Below are 19478 nucleotides of genomic sequence, written 5' to 3'. Positions count from 1 at the left end.
GCGAATAAAGCGAATCGAGTTTTTTTTATGAAGTGTGATCCGCTCTCAGTAAAAACTGACAGAACTACCAACATTAAAAATCAGACAGTCAGTTATACAGTTCAGTGAGTTGAATTTTGACAGATCAAACGCACGCTATTTCCTTTGAATTGTCAATTTCTTGTCATTTCTTGTTTTTACTTGCACTGTATCGCATTGTCGCTGTAAACACGAGGAATTTTACTTTTTTCTAACAATTTAAAATGTCGATACGCGAGAAACTGTTGATGCAGAAGATCAAAAAGCGCGAACGCATAAAGAAGCAATTGACACAGAAAAAGAACCAATCGTTCGAGATAACACCGGAAACACCGCCAAAAGGTAATGGATTGTAGTGTGTCTGTTTTTCATTCGAAACGTTTCTCTAATCAATTGATGTGGTGTGTACAGGGAAACAGTCAAATGGTTTTGCCCAGAAGAATGGAAAAGTGATTGTGCCGCAGAAGAGGAAAAATGTGGAGCCGGTGAAACCAATCAGTAAGTTTGTACTCATTTCGATTAATTGATGTTTGTCCGAGTAAATGGTTTGAATGATGATTTGAAGGCGAATTTGATGCGATTCCTCCGTGAAACTCGTTTAGCAATAAACTCGAGTCGGAAGAGTAGAGTCGCAAAATGAAATTTTATTTCTCATCTGACATTAGCAGCGTGATAATAAGACTGGACTAAGGTGGCTAGTTCCACCAGAACAGTTTTAAGGGCTATCATATGACATTTATGACAAAACGGTCGGTGTTGTCTTTGCTTTTTGTTTGCCACCGATACTAGCAATAACAATGTTCAAGCCAATTAATGCCGCAGCTGTTTTTGTTATTGTCATTGAAAGCGCTAGCAAATGCTACTTTCGATTTTTCAGGGCCAAGACAATTTCAATTCTCATTTTTCTTCGTTTTAACTTTGCAGACCAAAAGAAATTCAAAAAGATTCCGGAACCAGTTCAGAGCTCGGAGGACGAAGAAGAGTCCGAAGATGAGGAATCTGAAGCCGCTGGGTCTGATGATGGGGAAGATGATAGCAGTATTGATGCAGAAGATGCAGAACAATCACTCGAAGCAGATGAAAGTGACGAAGATAGTGAGGCAGTGAGCGATGAAGAAGGGTCCGATGCCGAAGAAGATGAGGGCGAGAGCAATGAAAATGAGGTCGATAGCGATGATGACAGCGATGTTGACGAAGAAGTGGAAGGTGATGAACAAGACGATGAAGAGGATGATGATAGTGATGCGGAAAATTCCGATGATAGCGATGACAATGTCGCGGAAGAAAATAGTATCGTTCTTCCCACACCAACAACCTCAAAGAAAGCTAAAGCGAATAGTAAGGCAGACAAAGAAGAAGTAAATGAAGTCAAACAGAAGAAGCAAAAGAAGAATTCTCAGAACAATGAACCATCCGAAAGTGACAGCCGTGAGTTTTCATCACTTGAAGGCAAAGTATCCAGCGAAACGTTAAAGGCAATTGAAGACATGGGCTTCACGACAATGACCGAAATTCAGGCTAAATCAATTCCGCCACTGCTTGAAGGACGCGATTTGGTTGGCGCTGCCCAAACTGGCTCCGGCAAGACATTGTCTTTCCTGATACCGGCCATCGAGTTAATCAACAAGCTCCGATTTATGCCTCGCAACGGTACTGGCGTTTTGATTATATCCCCAACGAGAGAATTGAGTATGCAAACGTTTGGCGTTCTAAAGGAGCTGATGGCGCATCATCATCATACATACGGTCTAGTGATGGGCGGTGCAAATCGGAGTGTCGAAGCAACAAAATTAGCAAAGGGAATAAATATTTTGGTAGCAACACCGGGTCGTTTATTGGATCACTTGCAGAACTCGCCTGACTTCCTGTACAAGAATCTTCAGTGCCTAATCATTGACGAAGTTGACAGAATTCTTGAAATTGGTTTTGAAGAGGAGCTCAAGCAAATTGTTAACCTACTGCCAAGTTAGTAGTACAGACACTAATTAGCACACGCTCAAAAATTACAAGAAAACAATTTTTCTTTCAGAACGCCGTCAAACAATGCTTTTCTCTGCTACGCAAACGCAAAAAATTGACGCCCTCACGAAACTTGCACTGAAGAAAGAACCGATTTACGTTGGAGTCGATGATAACAAAGAAACAGCAACGGTATCTGGGCTAGAGCAAGGCTATATCGTCTGTCCATCCGAGAAGCGGCTTCTTATACTGTTTACTTTCCTGAAAAAGAACAGAAAGAAGAAGGTCATGGTGTTTTTCTCGTCATGTATGTCTGTTAAATATCATCACGAACTGTTCAATTTCATTGACCTGCCCGTCACATCAATTCATGGAAAACAAAAACAGGCGAAACGAACCACAACATTCTTCCAATTTTGTAACGCCGAATCCGGTACACTTCTGTGTACGGATGTTGCTGCAAGAGGTTTAGATATTCCGTCAGTTGATTGGATTGTACAATTCGATCCACCAGATGATCCTAAGGTTTGTGGCATGAGCTTTATTAGCATTTATCGGACACCAAATAAATTCGAACATTTTTTGTGCAGGAATACATTCATCGAGTCGGACGTACGGCCAGAGGTGAAGGTAGTTCGGGCCATGCACTTTTGATCTTGCGACCTGAAGAAGTGGGATTTTTAAGATATTTGAAGCAGGCGAAGGTGCCGTTGAATGAATTCGAATTTTCGTGGAGTAAAATAGCTGACATTCAATTGCAGGTAAGGAATTTGTTGTTTCTTCATCGTGAAGTCGATCTTCAATTTTTGATTTTTACAATGAATGGGAGTTACTAAAAAGTCGAAGCTAATTTATTTGTCTGTTCATCACTTCGAGCGTGACGATTTTGACAGCATTCGTTCTCATCAATAATAATTTTCTGGAGTTATGATGACTATGACGGAGAGAATGTTGGAAGTTATGGACCGGCTGCAGATATTTCGGATAAGACCTTCCAATAAAACACGACTTTGCCTTTCGGCTGTTTATTTAAAGGTTTTATCCGAAATATCTGCAACCATAATGAATATTCTAATTGTGAATTTTCGTGGGATATGATGTACTCGAATATCGAATACTCGACACTTTTATTGATCTGATACAGTTAGAGGCAGTGAAATTTCCGCATGAATTTGCTTCAACTGTTTTTCAGCTGATCCTCACAAACTATCAAAACTGTTTATACGATTTTACCACTACCATGCGCGTGCGTGTATCAGCTGCAACAGTATAAACAGATGTCATAACTTCTACTTTACAATAAAATGGACCACTATTGGGGTTGCGAACCCCCAAACATCTCGATCGTTAACTTTATATATTTTCTGTTCGATTGTACGGAACTGGCATTTTAGATCGTTCCCTTCGATTCATTTCTCCCACTTCGCCTTCTTGATCCTTCATAATGTTCACACGATTTTCCATATGACAATAAATATAAACAGTTTTGATTGTGGATCAGCTGAAAAACAGCCGAAGCCAAATTTATGCTGAAATTTCACTGCTCTAGCTATAAGTTTTAACTCAGGTAAAAATTCACGTAACCGCTGCCTTAATATACCGTACCAACGGTTTATTGTTACGAAAAGTGTAACAAGGATGAAACGCGGTATGAAGTTCCTAATTTTAATGCAGTTCATAGTCCATCACAGTTGATAAGGCTGGTAAAATACTGTCAACTATGGATTGCTGCTATCTAACGTCTTACTGCGTTTTCATTGTGGCAAAAATCGAATTGCAATGGCCGTTTTAGACCCGTCGACGAACTTTTCGTCCCTCCTCTCTTCGTGTAATAGTACATTTCGTACCTAGGACTAAAAGTCTTTTCTAGCGTGTGAGAAGTTTCCAGATAGAGCCGAAGGCGAAGACTTTTAGTCCGTGGTACGAATAGTATTTATCATATTGGACGTAGAAAAAGTGCGACGAAATCGCACTTTTCGGGTCCTAGGTATGAAAATGTTTTTTTTTATGAATGACAGGGGTCATCTTGCCAAATCAGTTCTTTTTAGTTGTTTTAGTTCATTTGTTTCAACATACATTTTAATGTACACCATCCGGAGTCTCGTCTGAAGCTTTTGTCACATAAAAGAACTATTTCACTTAATTTTCACATTTTTTTCTTCATTTTTTTTATTAAATCACTCGAAACGGAAACTCTGATTCTCACATGTTTACGGTTCTAATACTGCCATGAGCGTTTGTGTAACCTTTTCATCCGTAATAAAGACGTAAAAGCACTTTTGCTTGTATGAGCTGAAGAACAGCTGGAGCAAATTCAAGTCTAAATGTCACTGGCGGCCAGTGTATTTATAAATCAATTCGTCCTCAGTAGAGATTAAATAAATATGTTGTTCGTACTTGTCATTTTTACTACTTTACGCTTGTTCCTAATGTTGTGATTTAGACGTTTGTACAAATGTTTAATTCAGGCTCAGTACGAAATTCTGTTCGGATCAACCTGAATTGAAATAATTCTACCTGAACCCGATCCAAGTCTTAGTGTGATGATTCGGTCTTAAAACTTATAGCCTTCCAAAGGTAGCTCCTAGTGTCTCTAAATTTTGTATTATTTCAGTTAGGCACATTTGCAGTCTAAATAAATTTCAAAAAGGGAGCATGTTTGCACAAACAGATGATCATCTATAACGTGCAATTCGCAGCGAGTTTTATATAGTACCGTCTACCGCCCCTTCAATCAATCAAGCCAATTTGGCTTTTAATATTAAACGTTGCTATATGCATTGAGCTGTCGATTTCATTTTAATCACACCATTTCAATATCATGACCGTCGCGACAACACTTCGGTTATGCATTCACGATGCTACGAATGACATTTCAAATCGACAATAAATTCATTAAAATATATTCTTGGCACTCGTTAATTTTGTCGAATAATTATAAATCTCATTATTTTCCGTCAATGTTCCAATGAATCGAGAAAAGTAGTTCAAATGAATGCAGCCAACAATTCACCTAACCCTCTTTCCATATAAATATAAACGTTCATTCAGTCGGCTCGTTTAGACGATGATGAAGATGTGTGTATTTTCTATAAAAGAAAACACATAAAAATGACAGAATCCAACTGTGTTTTTCTTAAAAAGAATTTCTGGAGATGGCAAAGGTGTGAAAATAGTAGAAAAAAAACTTTTTAACATTTTTTTTACGAAACGAAAACTTTTGAATAATAGTTTCGGAATCCATTTATTATGACATGCAACAACATACATTATTGTTAACACCAGGCAAAACAAAAAGGTTTTGTTGCTAAAATTAAAACTTTTTTTTTCGAGTAGAGAAAGAGAGCGAGCGAGCGAAAAAAAAGCCATTAAACAAATAAATAATGAAATGAACATGAATTTCATGTAAATTTGTGCTTATCATTACTGATCTACATTTTTGATTCAAATCTACTAGCCATTTAAACAAAAAAAAAGTGCAATGAGAAAATTGACCTTGATATTCAAATTGCTAAAGAACAATGCAAATTATCGAATCGAAACACCTCAAGGAAACACACTCATTAATCATAACGTTTGAATTAACAGACACACTCTTATGAATAGAATTCGGAAAACGAATGAACGATTTGTTATGGTTCTTTTGATACGGTCGCTGATGTATTTTGATTTGGTAATTTTTGAAGCATCATCGTCATTATGTTCGGTCCGCTAACAATATCCTTATTTCATCGGCATTTTCATTGCAAAGGAATCTGGATATATTGATTGGGAAACATTGAACGAATAATGATGAGTGAACGAAATTAGCATGCGAAATATAACAGAGATCAATGGACCTCATGCACCAGACAAAAAACTAAAAATGGGCTTTGACAGGTCAAGTGACTTCACCGTAACCTGTCACACACGCCAAGCGTATTAACAGTTTTACTAAATCTGATGTATTACTTCATTTTATCGAAGATTTTCAGAGATTGATTTCAGAAATCTATTACTTCATTTGGTTTGAAAATGCTTTTTGTTTTATATTTTGGTGGATAACAGATGACAGCCGTCTGTAACAGGTGAATGCTTGACAATTGTCAAGTTACGAATTCACAAGAATCGACGCAGAACATCAATTCCCATGAGTTGGTTACCTTCGTTTTTGAGTGCTAAATGTGCTCTATCGAATGTAGGCTTATTGTCTCTGTCCCAGCCGTCTCACTAAATAGAATAGACATTTTGTGCAAATGACGTATAATTTATAAGTCAACATATAAGTTGTATAGGTAACCTTCCAGAGGTTATTGTAATAAGAGGTTCCAAGTCTTCAGTTTTGATACAAACCAAATACTACACTCACGGAATTTTGAAAACCGACACATTTTCTGTTTCACGGTTTACTGGTTTTTTGTTAATTTTGCATATGGAGAAATCAGAAAGTAAAACACAGAAACAGAAAATGTGTCGGTTTTCAAAATTCCGTGAGTGTATGTCGCCATCTCATTTCATTCGAATGAAACGGTTGTGATTTTTCCTAATATGTGGTCATCCCATCGATGGCCTTAATGACCATAGAAATTCGAACATCGCACTCGGTCGCCATGCAAATATGGTGAAAACAAAATGTTCGTTTGAAGTGTTTTTAATTAATTTCATCAAAATAAAACCTAATTTCAAAGAAGTGAAATTTTCATTATAAATTGTGTAATGATTCGTTTAAACATAGCTCCTTGTTCGTCACTGTTGTTGCATTAACAGAAGTAAATTAAATGTGAAAAATCATTGTCGAAATCAAGTAATTTACTAAATGTGAAACCAAATTCGTCCAAGATGAGGTCCAAGATGAAAAATTCCAAGAAATTTAGAAAGTGTAGAATTGACAACAAAAATGAGCTCAGTGATAAAGCCAACTAAATCTAATATTATCTACTTTTCAGTGATCGTTCAGTAATAGTCTCGTTACGATTACGATGCACGCCGTCATTTGTAATTAAACTTTAAATTGTTTCGATTTTTTTTTTTTTTTGAAAACAACCAAATCAAAATTCAACTTTTGGATTCTATTCAACATTTAATGTTATTCCACGGTCTGTAGAAATATCAAGCATATATGAACGTTAACGACAGAATTAGTTCCGAGTGTTCTGCATTAAGGCACAAATCATCTCAGCAGGTGTATATATGTCTCGTTCAGTTCATATTAGACACATATTTATGCCAAAAAAGAAAGTGAGAATTAGTTAACATTTCACTAACTAACCATAAGTCTCCTTTATACATCGCAGTGCACACAACCCGCATACACATTGATATGACATGTTAAGAAATCTATGCAATTTTAGTTATTAAAATCGCTCATCAGGTTAACGAATTATAAAATTACTGGGCTGTATGCCAAATTTTGATAATTTTCTATCGTTCGGTGTGCCTTTTTTTCCCCACCAGCGTTTGTATTTCATTCTCTTGTCCCTTTGAAAGCGTGTGCCCTTAATACGTGAAATATACAATTTCAATTGGAGTTACAACTTGTGCTTGGCCGTAACACTTCTTTTCATTTGTTCGAAAGCAAATTTATGTAAATTGTCGTTTGTCGTATACAGAATTTATGGTCGAACATTATAGTCGCATGATAGAATTACGGCTGTGGGTGTGGAATCATTATCTTTGCAATAATAACTTTACGGTAACTTAGCAAATACATAAATAAAATATTATTATGTCGAAATCACTCTTGATCGTTCAGTCGAATCGACATAACGTAAAGTCGCTGCTTTGTAATACGTCTCGAGATCAATGCATTCAATTTTTGTCTTTTCAGTTTATGACTCTAAATTAAAGTTTTATGTTGGCGCGTCGAAAAGAATGAACTCGACGACAAATCAATGATTTTGGGATTAGCTTTGATCAGTCAACTGTTGTTGGTACATAAGAATATATATTTTCGTACACCGTAAATATATATATTTATGCACATCACAACGATGATATTGTACGGGTGACTCATTGTGCAGCAACTTTTCTATTCCATTTAACTCACGTCAGTCGGAACGTTTAACAAAAATATCATACACGAGAATAAAATGAGAGATGACGAATTATGATGATACACGCCATACAGTCATGTGTGCTATGGTCATTAGTCTGTATGGCAGTGTTCCTTAAACTGGTACATGTTTACTCTTACTCCCGTTCTATATAGAGGAAAATATTAACAGAATCTTATCGGCTGCCAAGCGGTATCTTAAAGAATTTTTCTAGAAAATACCAGTGGGTGCTAGTGATGAAGTCATGCTTCTTAGAATGAGGTAACGAATTCACGCCTATATCCTGTGATATTTGTAGTAAATGCAGAACGGTTGAATCCTTCACAGTGGTTTTTCCTGTTGATTTCTTCACAATTTTGTGACCCTTCAAGCAAAATTACTTCGGTTCCTCTCCTTACATATCTTACATTCATTGATTTTGATCGAACATTTTATTTCAGTTGGAAAAGCTGATCGCAAAGAATTACTTCCTACATCAATCAGCCAGAGAAGCATTTAAAGCGTACGTGCGTGCCTACGATTCGCATCAATTGAAAACCATTTTCGACATACAGACATTGGATTTGGTGAAGGTAGCATTAAGTTTTGGATTCACCGTACCGCCAGTTGTCGACTTAAGTAAGTTTCCATTGATGTTCCGAGTTCCGACTGTTTCGACAGTATTGCTAACTCTTTGCTGTGTTTAATATAGAATTAGGACACAAAGCTCGAGGACGACCGGAAAAGCGAGTGGGCGGCGGTGGTTACGGAAACAATCGCCATATGCCAAACGATGTGCAGAAGGCAAGAAAATTCAAACAAGTGAATCGACAAGATTTGAAGAAAACAAACTTTACAAGATAATTGGATGGGATTGTAATAATGGTGTGCAGGTTGCGCATCGCATACATTCGGTATTTTTGTATGTAATTGAAATTTTGAAAATGAAAAATAAAATCTGTTTATAAACAAAAAAGCGAAACGACAAAAAGTGTTGAAATCATTTATTTTTTATTCTCTCTTTGGTCTCCTACACAAAAATTGTATTATTTACTTGTGGTGTTGTTTTCGTCTTATGGTGGTTTTAACAAGTCCATTTGGACGGTTTTTTTTATGTGTTCTCTGACATACGCGTACAGAAATCATAATTCTTCCACGTCGTGACGGGTTGTGATGGTTGTTGAACTGGTGCCAAAAGTGGTAAGACAATTATAATTCTGTTTAATGGTTTTTAAGAAACTTTTGAATAAACAGAACAGCCAAAAAAATTGTAATCTGCTGGTTGAGATCCATTTTCTTTCCTCATTTCGGTATCACCGACTTGGATTGACTGCGAAATGACTTGACTTGCTCTGAAGACCTCTGCATATCGAAATTCGATTATCGGACTTCTTTAGTTTAATCAGAATAAAATCGTAATGGGATATCTCAGTTAAAATTTGACAGGAGTCGTTCATTCCATCAATAGTACTCGATACCTGATCGTAGGTAAATCGGATTGATTTACAATGTAGCCGTTTTAATTTGAATTAATCAAAACTTTTTACTTTAAGCATATCGCTCCATAACCAATATAGTAGATTAAGAGTTGGAAGATCGCGCCGGAGATAGGGGCTATAATGCCACCTCACTGCTCATAGCAAGAGATGTGCAGAAAAATATTCCGAAGCCTCCGAATTTAACACTTGTCAATTCAGTGTTGTACCACTACTCAAAGTGAAGATGTACAAACAATGACGTACGTAATGTACTATTACGTAATGTACTATTACGTAATGTACTATTACGTAATGTACTATTACGTAATGTACTATTACGTAATGTACTATTACGTATTATTAGTATTACTATTACGTAATGTACTATTACGTAATGTACTATTACGTAATGTACTATTATTTACTATTAGTAATTATATTTATAATGTACTATTACGTAATGTACTATTACGTAATGTACTATTACGTAATGTACTATTACGTAATGTACTATTACGTAATGTACTATTACGTAATGTACTATTACGTAATGTACTATTACGTAATGTACTATTACGTAATGTACTATTACGTAATGTACTATTACGTAATGTACTATTACGTAATGTACTATTACGTAATGTACTATTACGTAATGTACTATTACGTAATGTACTGTTCCAAAGTCCATTACTTCATCAGTTTTAACATTACTATTACTTTTTTTCTTTTTTTTTTTTTTACTTCATCAGTTTTAACATTACATTCTTCTTATATAGAAGAACGCTAGACAGAGTTAATCATTCATTTCACTAATTTTTGTCAGATGTTACTGTCAAGTATAAACTGAGATTTGATTGGATTGGTCATTAGGATAGAGTGTTATGATGAAAGATAAAGAAATATTTTGAGTAATAAACTGGTCTTCGGTCCTCTCGCTCTCAAGGTAACATGTTGAAAGAGAAGCAAATACTTTGACAAGTACCCAAAGGCAAGTCATAATTAACTAGTCTTCGGTTTTCTCGCTCTGATCATAATAGTCTATTAGGAATGGGACTAATTAACATGAATGCGATATTCGACGTCCGATGTTTCGCGAAGAGTTATCGCTGATTATGCATGTAATTTAAATTTGAGTGTAAGGGAAAGGAGTCTATACCAATAAATATAAGCATTTTCACGACTGGTAACAATTGAAATATATTAACAGGCAAGGTTGTGATCGCTAACGACTTTTATTAGCGGTGCTAACGCTAACGCTAATTTCGAAAAATTTTAGCGACCAGCTCTAAACGTATTCGCTAATCAAAAAAAGTTAGCGCGCTAGTAGCGGCCGCTAATGGCGATCGCTAATGTCTCGCTAAACAACGGTTTTTTAGTTAAATTTTTGGTTGTGCTTGACACGAAATTTCAATATTGTCTTTGTTCTTGATGAGATATAATTTAATTTTGGGGACAATTCACTATGAACTGTTCTTTCAATATTTTGACAATTTTTGAGAATTTATATGTGTATCAGAGTTGTACATTAAATTCTAATCCTAAAGCGTGAATCGTACAACGCCGTTTAGCTCTCCGTTTACGAACGGACATTTAAAAAGGACGACGTCCGCACTCTTGGGAGGGTCTTTGAACAATAGGGAACTTCAGCAATTTTTTCCTACGAAAACTATCTATTGGGTAATTCCAGCTAATTTGTGACTGTTCGAAATATTTTCACCAATTGAAATGCGATTTCGGCAAACTTTTTTTTTCCTTGAAAGCTGTTGACCAGACGCGTCGCTTAAGCACCATATTACGTCGGTGGCCAAAAATCTCGGGGAGATACAACCATAAAAATGTATGCTTGTTTTCAGAAATTTTTTGAAAATTCTAGTTTATTTCACGAAACCTGAACCGATTTCACTAAACTTTTTTTTTTGCTGAAAGCTATTGACAAGACGCGTAGTTTGACACCAATATGAGGTTATTGTAAAATGCAGTCTCGGGGAGACATGACCAAAAAGTGTTTGTTTGCATTCGACATTCCGAGATATTCTCAATAAATCTCAAATGATTTTTGTAAATTTGTTTTCCTGTAGATATGGACCATATAATTCCACAATTGCTCCAAATGACACGAAATTAAATTTTTTGAAGATTTTTGGTTCATTCTGCTTCGAAGTAAGGTAAAATCACTTCGACCAAAACGTTGCCGAAATTACATTTTTTCAAATAAAAACTGAAGATCGGTGTCATTCGAAAGCTACAGCATATGACTTCACGAGAAAAATAACTTTGAGTCAATCAGGTTAGTTGGGTGAGTAAAGTAGGTGACAACAGCTTCCCAGTGGTGATAAAAGTCATCCTCGAATTTTAACTCGTCGAGATTATCTCGAAAAATTTTGTAGCCATTTTTTTAAACGGTTTTGAGCCGAAACAACATTTTCTGTGGGGTAACAACCACCAATTGTAAAAAAGAAATATTTCTGGCTATTTATGACCTCCGAAAAATATCACTATTTTAAACATATCTCCCCCAAATTTTGGGTTACCAACCTCATATTGGGCTTAAACTGCGCGTCTTGACCATAGCTTTCAGGGAAAAAAAAGTTTACCGAAATCAGTTTTTATGGTGAAAATATTTCGAAAAGTCACAAACGTGTAAGGCAACTAACCGCCGACTTTTGCGATCACACAAGTCAGACTTCGCAGGCTAAAAATTCCAATTCTTGTTGGTATGAAAGCACTGTGTCTCCTGAGTATTAGAAAATTTATAGACTGATTTGTTACCGCAAAACATAGCCAGCACAATTAACTTTATGACTCACAGTTAACGAAATTTGTAACGCAACTAACCATGGAATTACCCATATAGCAATAATACTGTGTCAGAAAATGACGACAATAATTGTGAATGTATAATGTACACCGATTTTTTTTTTAGGACTTTAGGCATTAGGCCGTAGGAGAATTGATGATTTTTATTTATTGTAACTTTGTTTTTTGAAAAGATCGTTTTTTACTGGTTGCGCATTGCAGCCTTTTTTCGCTTTTAAAAATAAAAAAAATCGATTTTTTTCTATTTTCTTTTGTAATTTTTATTCTAAAAGCGGTAAAATTTCAATTTTAAGTTTTGATTTTGAATAGCTGGAAAGTTCTATTATTCATTAGCGAAATGGTTAGCGATCAGCGAAAATTTTTCATTTCAAAAATTATTAAACATAATAATAATAATGTTCATCGTCGACATTTCGTTCCAGTAAATCGTTTTTTATGCTGGACAATTGCAATTTAAAATGTGTTCAGAAGTCTGGTCGGTCAAAATTCATATGAGTCAAAAAGAAAAGCCCGACATTCACCTCTACTCTAAGTATCCATATATGTCGAGATATAAGTACACTCTTATAAGAGAATAAGGAGAGGGGTACTTGCAAAACAACAATTAAAAAATGTAAAATGTAGCTACGATATCTTAACTCATGTTTACTTGTTCGCTGTAAAACACATGTGGCATAATAACCACATGTAGTCGCATACATTTATTGGATTACTTCTTGTTTTTCTTGATCACGTTTTTTTACCGCAAAATCGTCAAATTAACAAAACTCAAATTTTATTTTCATAAATCCATTTAAAAAAGGCGATAAATCCAATATTGCAAAACAATCTAAAACTCGTTACATCTCATTATAATCTGTACGCCGCCAATTACTACATGCACAAACGTTTAATGAATATTCACCGTGTGAAGTGTGTGCGCTATCAAAACATGCAAATTGGCAATTTAAATTCCACACTGACCTATTCAAGCTGAACGATCATTTTTCATCAATTTTTCTAAAAAAACTTTTTTTCAATTCTCCCATTTTACAGATGGTGATAAAGATTAAATGATAATTGTGCTTGATAAGCATAGATATACGGAAAAAATTGCACATGCAGTACAATTTGAAGCGAAACAATGAAGAAACTATTTCGGTCTATTACCTCATACAGAGTGTGTCGATTACTTAATTTTCATTCAACAATCGAATGATTCATTTTTGAATTTTTATTTTAGAATTAGAATTGAAAGTCGCAGAAAAAAAAAACGTTTTTCCAATTTCAGTTAAGCGTAAAATAAGGAGATGAATGTCGTGAAAAATGTTGTATTGTTGGTGCTGATGTATTTAAATCACAATGTGATTCAAGGTTTGAATCGTGATTTTTGTAGATGCATTTGGTAAAAGTGTTTATGTTTTTAGACTGCACAGATGGCAATACGTAAAAGCAAAACCAAAGCGTTTACATAATGATGGAATTTGTTGGTTGACCATCTGTAAGACCTTATTGAATTTTTTGAAGAAATACATTTTTCGATTGCAACATGTTTGCGGGAAGTAGAACCATTTATATTGCAAGGATTAGAAGTTATATTTTACTTCCAGAAAAACTATAAACAAGAAAACAAGGTACTATAAGGAGTCCAGCGACAATAACATCCGTGTTTAGAGTTGAGGCAAATTCAACCATTCAAATAGTGCGCGTGGTAAGACAAGACGGATTTTAGTCCCCTGGCACGCACAAATACATGCAATCAGAATTCAAAATGTAGGAAGTGCACGCTTTCCCAGAGACCCATAAAGTCTTGTTCTGAGTCATAAAAATAAAAACCACTTTGCCCCTATCGTCTGCTTCGAATTCCATCAATTACACACGGCATCGTAATCCTATTAGCGCCTTTGTACTTCGTACGGGGCTAAAAATATTCTCAACAATTAACCTGTCACAGACGACAAGCATTTGACCAGTATTACTATCGGATCTATTACTTCTATCGATCAAAGTATTTTTAATCTGTTGATTTCAAATCTTGTACTTCGTTTTTTTTACATGAATTTTACTAGGTGACTGTACCAATCCTCGGACAAGAATGAGTCATCGTACACCTTATGTTCTTTCATTCGTAAACATTTTTTATAAATGAGAGAACAATAGGTGTCCGACGACTCATTCTTGTCCGAGGATTGGGACGCTCACTATACATATAAAAACCACATTACACAGGGTTTGTCGTTGTTATCGATAACAGATGGATAGCCGTATGTGACAGGTGAACAGCATAGTTCGTTACTATATTTATATGTAAGAATTTCAGCTATGGTTACCACAAACATCAGGTATGTTTGTTACAAGCATGTAGACTGATAAGTCTGTAAATATGTTTTTGTAAACACTTACATTTTACCACAAACATGTCACAATGATTAACAGAATAAGTACAATGGTTTCTGTAAACAGCATGTTTATCATAAACAGAAATAGAAAATTGGCATGATTGATCAAGGACAAGTATCGAAGTAATCTTGTAAATTCATGCAATTTACTATTTCAACTTAGTAGTTTGTTCATTCTGTTTCTGATTGTTCGTGAATAAACATCTAAATTTTCTACTGTTCATCAACTCAGTAGTTTCTCGTCTATACGCATATTCCTGCAAATATTAACAGTTATTATTATGAGCTTTCTATTATTATATCGTGTCATATTGTCACGTTACTATTAAATCTGTTACTTCTTTTGTTTTAAGTGTCGACTAATGTTTGGTGAAAAATTTATTACTTCTTTGTTTAACTAAAAGCTTTGCTATATAAAAGAAAACTACACATAGTTTATCTCTTATTTTACCGTCTTTGTCTCGATAACATATGATAATCTGAAATTTTACAAAGTGAACTTCATCAGTAAGGATGATCATTTCTAATCAATGCACACAAATCGACAGATCACTCATGGGATGGGATCCTTTGTACTACTCTATCATCATTAAAATCTTGAATCCCCCTTTAGGACCTCATCTCCTTGTCAACCTATTGCCTATGGACCACTCCGGTCGAGCAAACTGATCCCTATGATTCCTCTGAGGAGACAGCTACGTCTCACCGCTTAGGCCTTACACTAATGATACTAAAGTACATTGTCGCCCCAATCATTGAGATTGGCAAAGCCTGTGATTAACATTTCGCTCGATATTGACCTGGTCCAGTCTCATATTTTTTTCATAAGATTAGCATGTGATGCACACTACACACGTCCTTTAACTGCTGGCTAGCAATAACCCCACCAATATTATTATCGAATTGATGCAAACTCTTCTATTTCATGGATTTCGCTATACAAGACTGCATATTAGGCAGTGTTCGACACTTTCGATGACACGCGCCCATAGCCATTTATTTTCGGAGAGATTTTATTATTATTTTTGATACATTGTACATTGTAACACACAAAAATGATTGTTTAAAACACTCTCTTATTCGATCTTGAACTCTATACCTAAATATGTCCTACGTGTGTAGGAATAACGACTATTATCCAAAGAATCAAGTTACCAGCATATTAGATGGATTTTAGCCCACGACATTAAATTGCACGATATAATACAACATAATAGCAATTATATTTTAATTTTAAATATATTTTTTTTTGCTATTACCATGAGTAGATTTTCATTAATAATTTCTCAAGTAAAAATTCATTCTTTCATAGGTATTGAGATTGAGTGGAATAAAATGTTTTTTTTTCTTCATCTTTTTTGTGTGAATGGAAACTCTATACCACAAAAACGTATTTTTGTGGTGGGCGATACCATTGAACGTTTCATATTCAAAAAGACTTTGAATCTCATACCTCAGCACTTGATATATCAAACCAGGCAACAGGTACATTATAAGTTCTTGTGTGCTTTTTATTTTTGATTTAATTTAATGCACAATTTGTATCGTATAGATATTTACCTTCTTACATTCATAACAAAATTGAAATTACGTGAATGAAATACAGCATTAACACTCATTTGATATATATGTGTAAAATGTTTGGATGTTGAAACTATGGGGGCTTTTGGTATCACCTTCTGTTTCGGTACATTTATGTGACTCCTACATGATATTTGCCATTAGTTAACCAACTCAATCAAATGTTGAAGAAAAATTTTTTGTATTTAGTTGGTAAACAAAAATGTGTAAGTAATAAACTGCTGGAAAGTCTTATACACAGAGATTATAAATGAGTGAATAAGAAACAAATGAACTAACAACATAACATGATTCAATCTATATATGTTTATGACGACACAATATCCTTTTGTTACTATATACTTGTTTCGGATGCTGTTGCCTTTGCTCTTTTTCGCACATGTAATGTTTTGTAAAACCTATTCCTGGAACTGGAATTCTTCCGGCAATATGTCGGCATTGGGCATACTTAAATGATGACATCCTCGCGGGTCTCTACCTGGAGACGTACAAGAGCATACAACCTGCTTTCGATGATAAAGCTTTCATCGGAGAAATGGTAACAAGTGGAAGCTATTACCGTTTTTCTGGTTCTCACAGCGCAGAGACAGTTTAGTGATATTACCCAGGTTGAGTTTTAAATAATTTAAATTGTCCTTCTTCCTTCAGCAAATTGAAAATTTAATAAACTAAATGAAATCTAGATCCACATAAATATACATTTTGAAGGGTCGTTCTTTCGAAATTGTTGAGATGTAAAGAATAGCGACATTCACAGTCTACTCTTTGTTAGATAAGGCTCCCAGTTCACACATTACCCTTTCCACAAATATTTCCTGTAATCTGGCTATGTCCACACATTTTTCTCAATTAGCACTGGAGACGAATTGCAACGTTCAAAAATACATCTGTTCAATACAACAACTCAAATAATATTTTTTCAGGAAACATCAACCATAACCAAATACCAAGAAAGACAAGTCTTTTCCTGCATTCAGTCTAAATATTTTCAAGAGAAATTTGAGTAAATTATGTATATCTGTTTTAGACGACTGATTTTAGGCAATTTTAGGCTGTGAAAATGCGTAAAGTCAATGGTCAAACAGATACGTATTAAACTGTACAAGGAACGGAATCACGAAAAAAAAGTTCTAAAATTCCTTCTCCCTGAAGCATATCAAATCTTTTGTTTTTTTACATATATTTTGCTACAATTAGGGGCAGTGAAATTTCAACATGAATTTGCTCCAGCTGTACTTTTCAGCTGATCCACACAAACAATCAAAACTGTTTATAAGTCTTTAAGTTGTTTTGACTTGTTTGTATTAGATCTGTGTTCGATTTCTTAGCACAGCCCCAAAGCACTGAGCCGTACATCCAGATTGGTGCGAATATCGATTTGTAAATCAATCTTTTGCAATACAGATTTAGCTTAGAATTATGTCCAACCAATACATTTGTCTCGTTTTGTGTTTCATTTGTTAAGATTTTTGTTTCACATGATGTTTCCAGTCAAGTCAAGTCTATCTAGATTTAGACCTAGATATTTTGCTGATTCTGCCTATGGAACAGGAATTCTATTTAGGTAGATGCGGAGATTGTAATTTATAGGTCGCAATGCAAAAGTGACATGATTATTTTCCAATCAATAGTCCACTGATTTATTTTGTCCAGGGCTTTCTGTAAAAGTTTAACTGCTTCCAACTGCGAAAGATCTGTTGTCATAATCGCTGTGTCGTCTGCAAAAGTTCCAATGAATGAGTCTTTTGTCACAGGTATGTCAGCAGTGTATAAAGTGTATAAGAATAATGGTGCTAAAACACTTCCTTGTGGTACTCCTGCTAGGATTGGATAGAAACTTGAGTATGTTTCTTCGGTGTCGGGGAATCTCGCACACGCGATCATAGTATGCGTCCTTTTACGACATGTAACGAAACGTCATGACTGTGCGAGATTCACCACTTAGAGGTGAATCTCGCACACCATGAATTTGTGTGGTGTGCGAGATTACCCTACCCCGTTTCTTCATCTTTTACTCGGTATTTTCTGTCCGTTACAGTGAACGACATCTCAAATGTCTCACTGTCAAATTTTTCTGAGAATTTTATTGTGTCATTGCAAATTCACAATGACACTCTCTGAAAAAAAATGACAGTGAGACATTTGAGATGTCGTTCACTGTAGGTATGATTCAAGCAGTTGACAATAATTGCCTGGAAGGAGTTTACTCATTTTACAAGATAGTCCTTCGTGCCACACTTTATCAAACGCTTGTGATACATCTAGAAATTCTGCTGGGCAGTATTCCTTATTTTCGAATACTCTTTCGATTGTCGTAGTTAGCCTATGTATTTGTTCTATTGTTGAGTGTTTGTTTCTGAAACCAAATTGAAAGTCCGGTATTTTCACTAAAGGTCTTAGTCGTTTAATCAGTAATTTTTCGAAGATATTTGAAATTGTTGGCAGCAGTGAGATTGGCCTGTAAGAAGTCACTTTATCTGGGGGTTTATCTTATTTTCGTAACATAATTACTTGCGCAATTTTCAAGCTTTTCGGTACAAATTTTAATGTTAAACAGGCATTGAAAAGATATGTGATCTCATCTATTCCCGGTGCCTTTTTTTGTTAAGCTTATCTATTTCAGTCGCAATTTCATATGGAGTGAAGTTTTTTAATCTTTTGTTTGGTCCGTACGTTGGTGTTGTGTCCACGTTTGATTGTATAACATCGTGCGGTTGAAAGACTTCTGCAAGATGTTTTGCGGAGAATTCCGTTTTTTCACTATCTTCCCTTAGCCATTTCCCAGTGTAGTCCTTTATAGGAGCGATTTGGACTTGTGGGCGTTTGAATCTTCTGGTTGATTTCCATAGTGAATAATCTTTATCTTTATCTTTATCTGGACTTAAATTGCTCAGGTAGTTGTCAAGACATTCTTGTTTATAATGTTTAGTAAGTCTGTTGATTTTGTTGCTGATATTGTTGAAATGATTTTTGTCGTTTGGGTTCCCGGTTCTATGCCAATATCTTCTCGCTGACTGTATACTGACCATAATCCATTGTCTATCTCATAAAGTTTCCACCAGGGTGAAAAATGCCATAAAATAACTAACTAACAAACAAAATAGCAAAATTGAAAGATTATTCATATTCACTCAATCGTCCCAAATTTCTTTCGATTTATTGTTTGGTTGCCAACGAAATTGTACGGCTTTCTTCGAGGTATTTCTTAATTTACTTCTTTTACTCTATTTCTT

The 19478-nt window shown here is 35.2% G+C and overlaps 1 protein-coding gene and 2 long non-coding RNA genes across 3 annotated transcripts in view; all 3 read left to right on the top strand.

The window, feature by feature from the left end:
- Positions 1-19478, top strand: part of LOC119069306 — a 481283-nt gene that overhangs the window by 329155 nt on the left and 132650 nt on the right. The gene's annotated exons all lie outside the window — the stretch shown is intronic.
- On the top strand, positions 104-8961 carry LOC119069199 (probable ATP-dependent RNA helicase pitchoune). Its single transcript, XM_037173160.1, has 7 exons — positions 104-360; positions 430-516; positions 943-1983; positions 2048-2502; positions 2568-2738; positions 8450-8627; positions 8701-8961. The coding sequence occupies exons 1-7, from the start codon at positions 243-245 to the stop codon at positions 8850-8852; spliced, it is 2202 nt and encodes a 733-aa protein (XP_037029055.1). The 5' UTR covers positions 104-242; the 3' UTR covers positions 8853-8961.
- Positions 18471-19159, top strand: LOC119069301. Its single transcript, XR_005086300.1, has 2 exons — positions 18471-18836; positions 18887-19159. It is a non-coding gene; the product is annotated as an uncharacterized LOC119069301 (long non-coding RNA).

Source organism: Bradysia coprophila (assembly GCF_014529535.1).
Source record: "Bradysia coprophila strain Holo2 chromosome X unlocalized genomic scaffold, BU_Bcop_v1 contig_26, whole genome shotgun sequence".
Classification (NCBI taxonomy): domain Eukaryota; kingdom Metazoa; phylum Arthropoda; class Insecta; order Diptera; family Sciaridae; genus Bradysia; species Bradysia coprophila.
The sequence above is the reverse complement of the archived record's forward strand: the minus strand, read 5'-3'. Positions and strand labels throughout refer to the sequence as shown.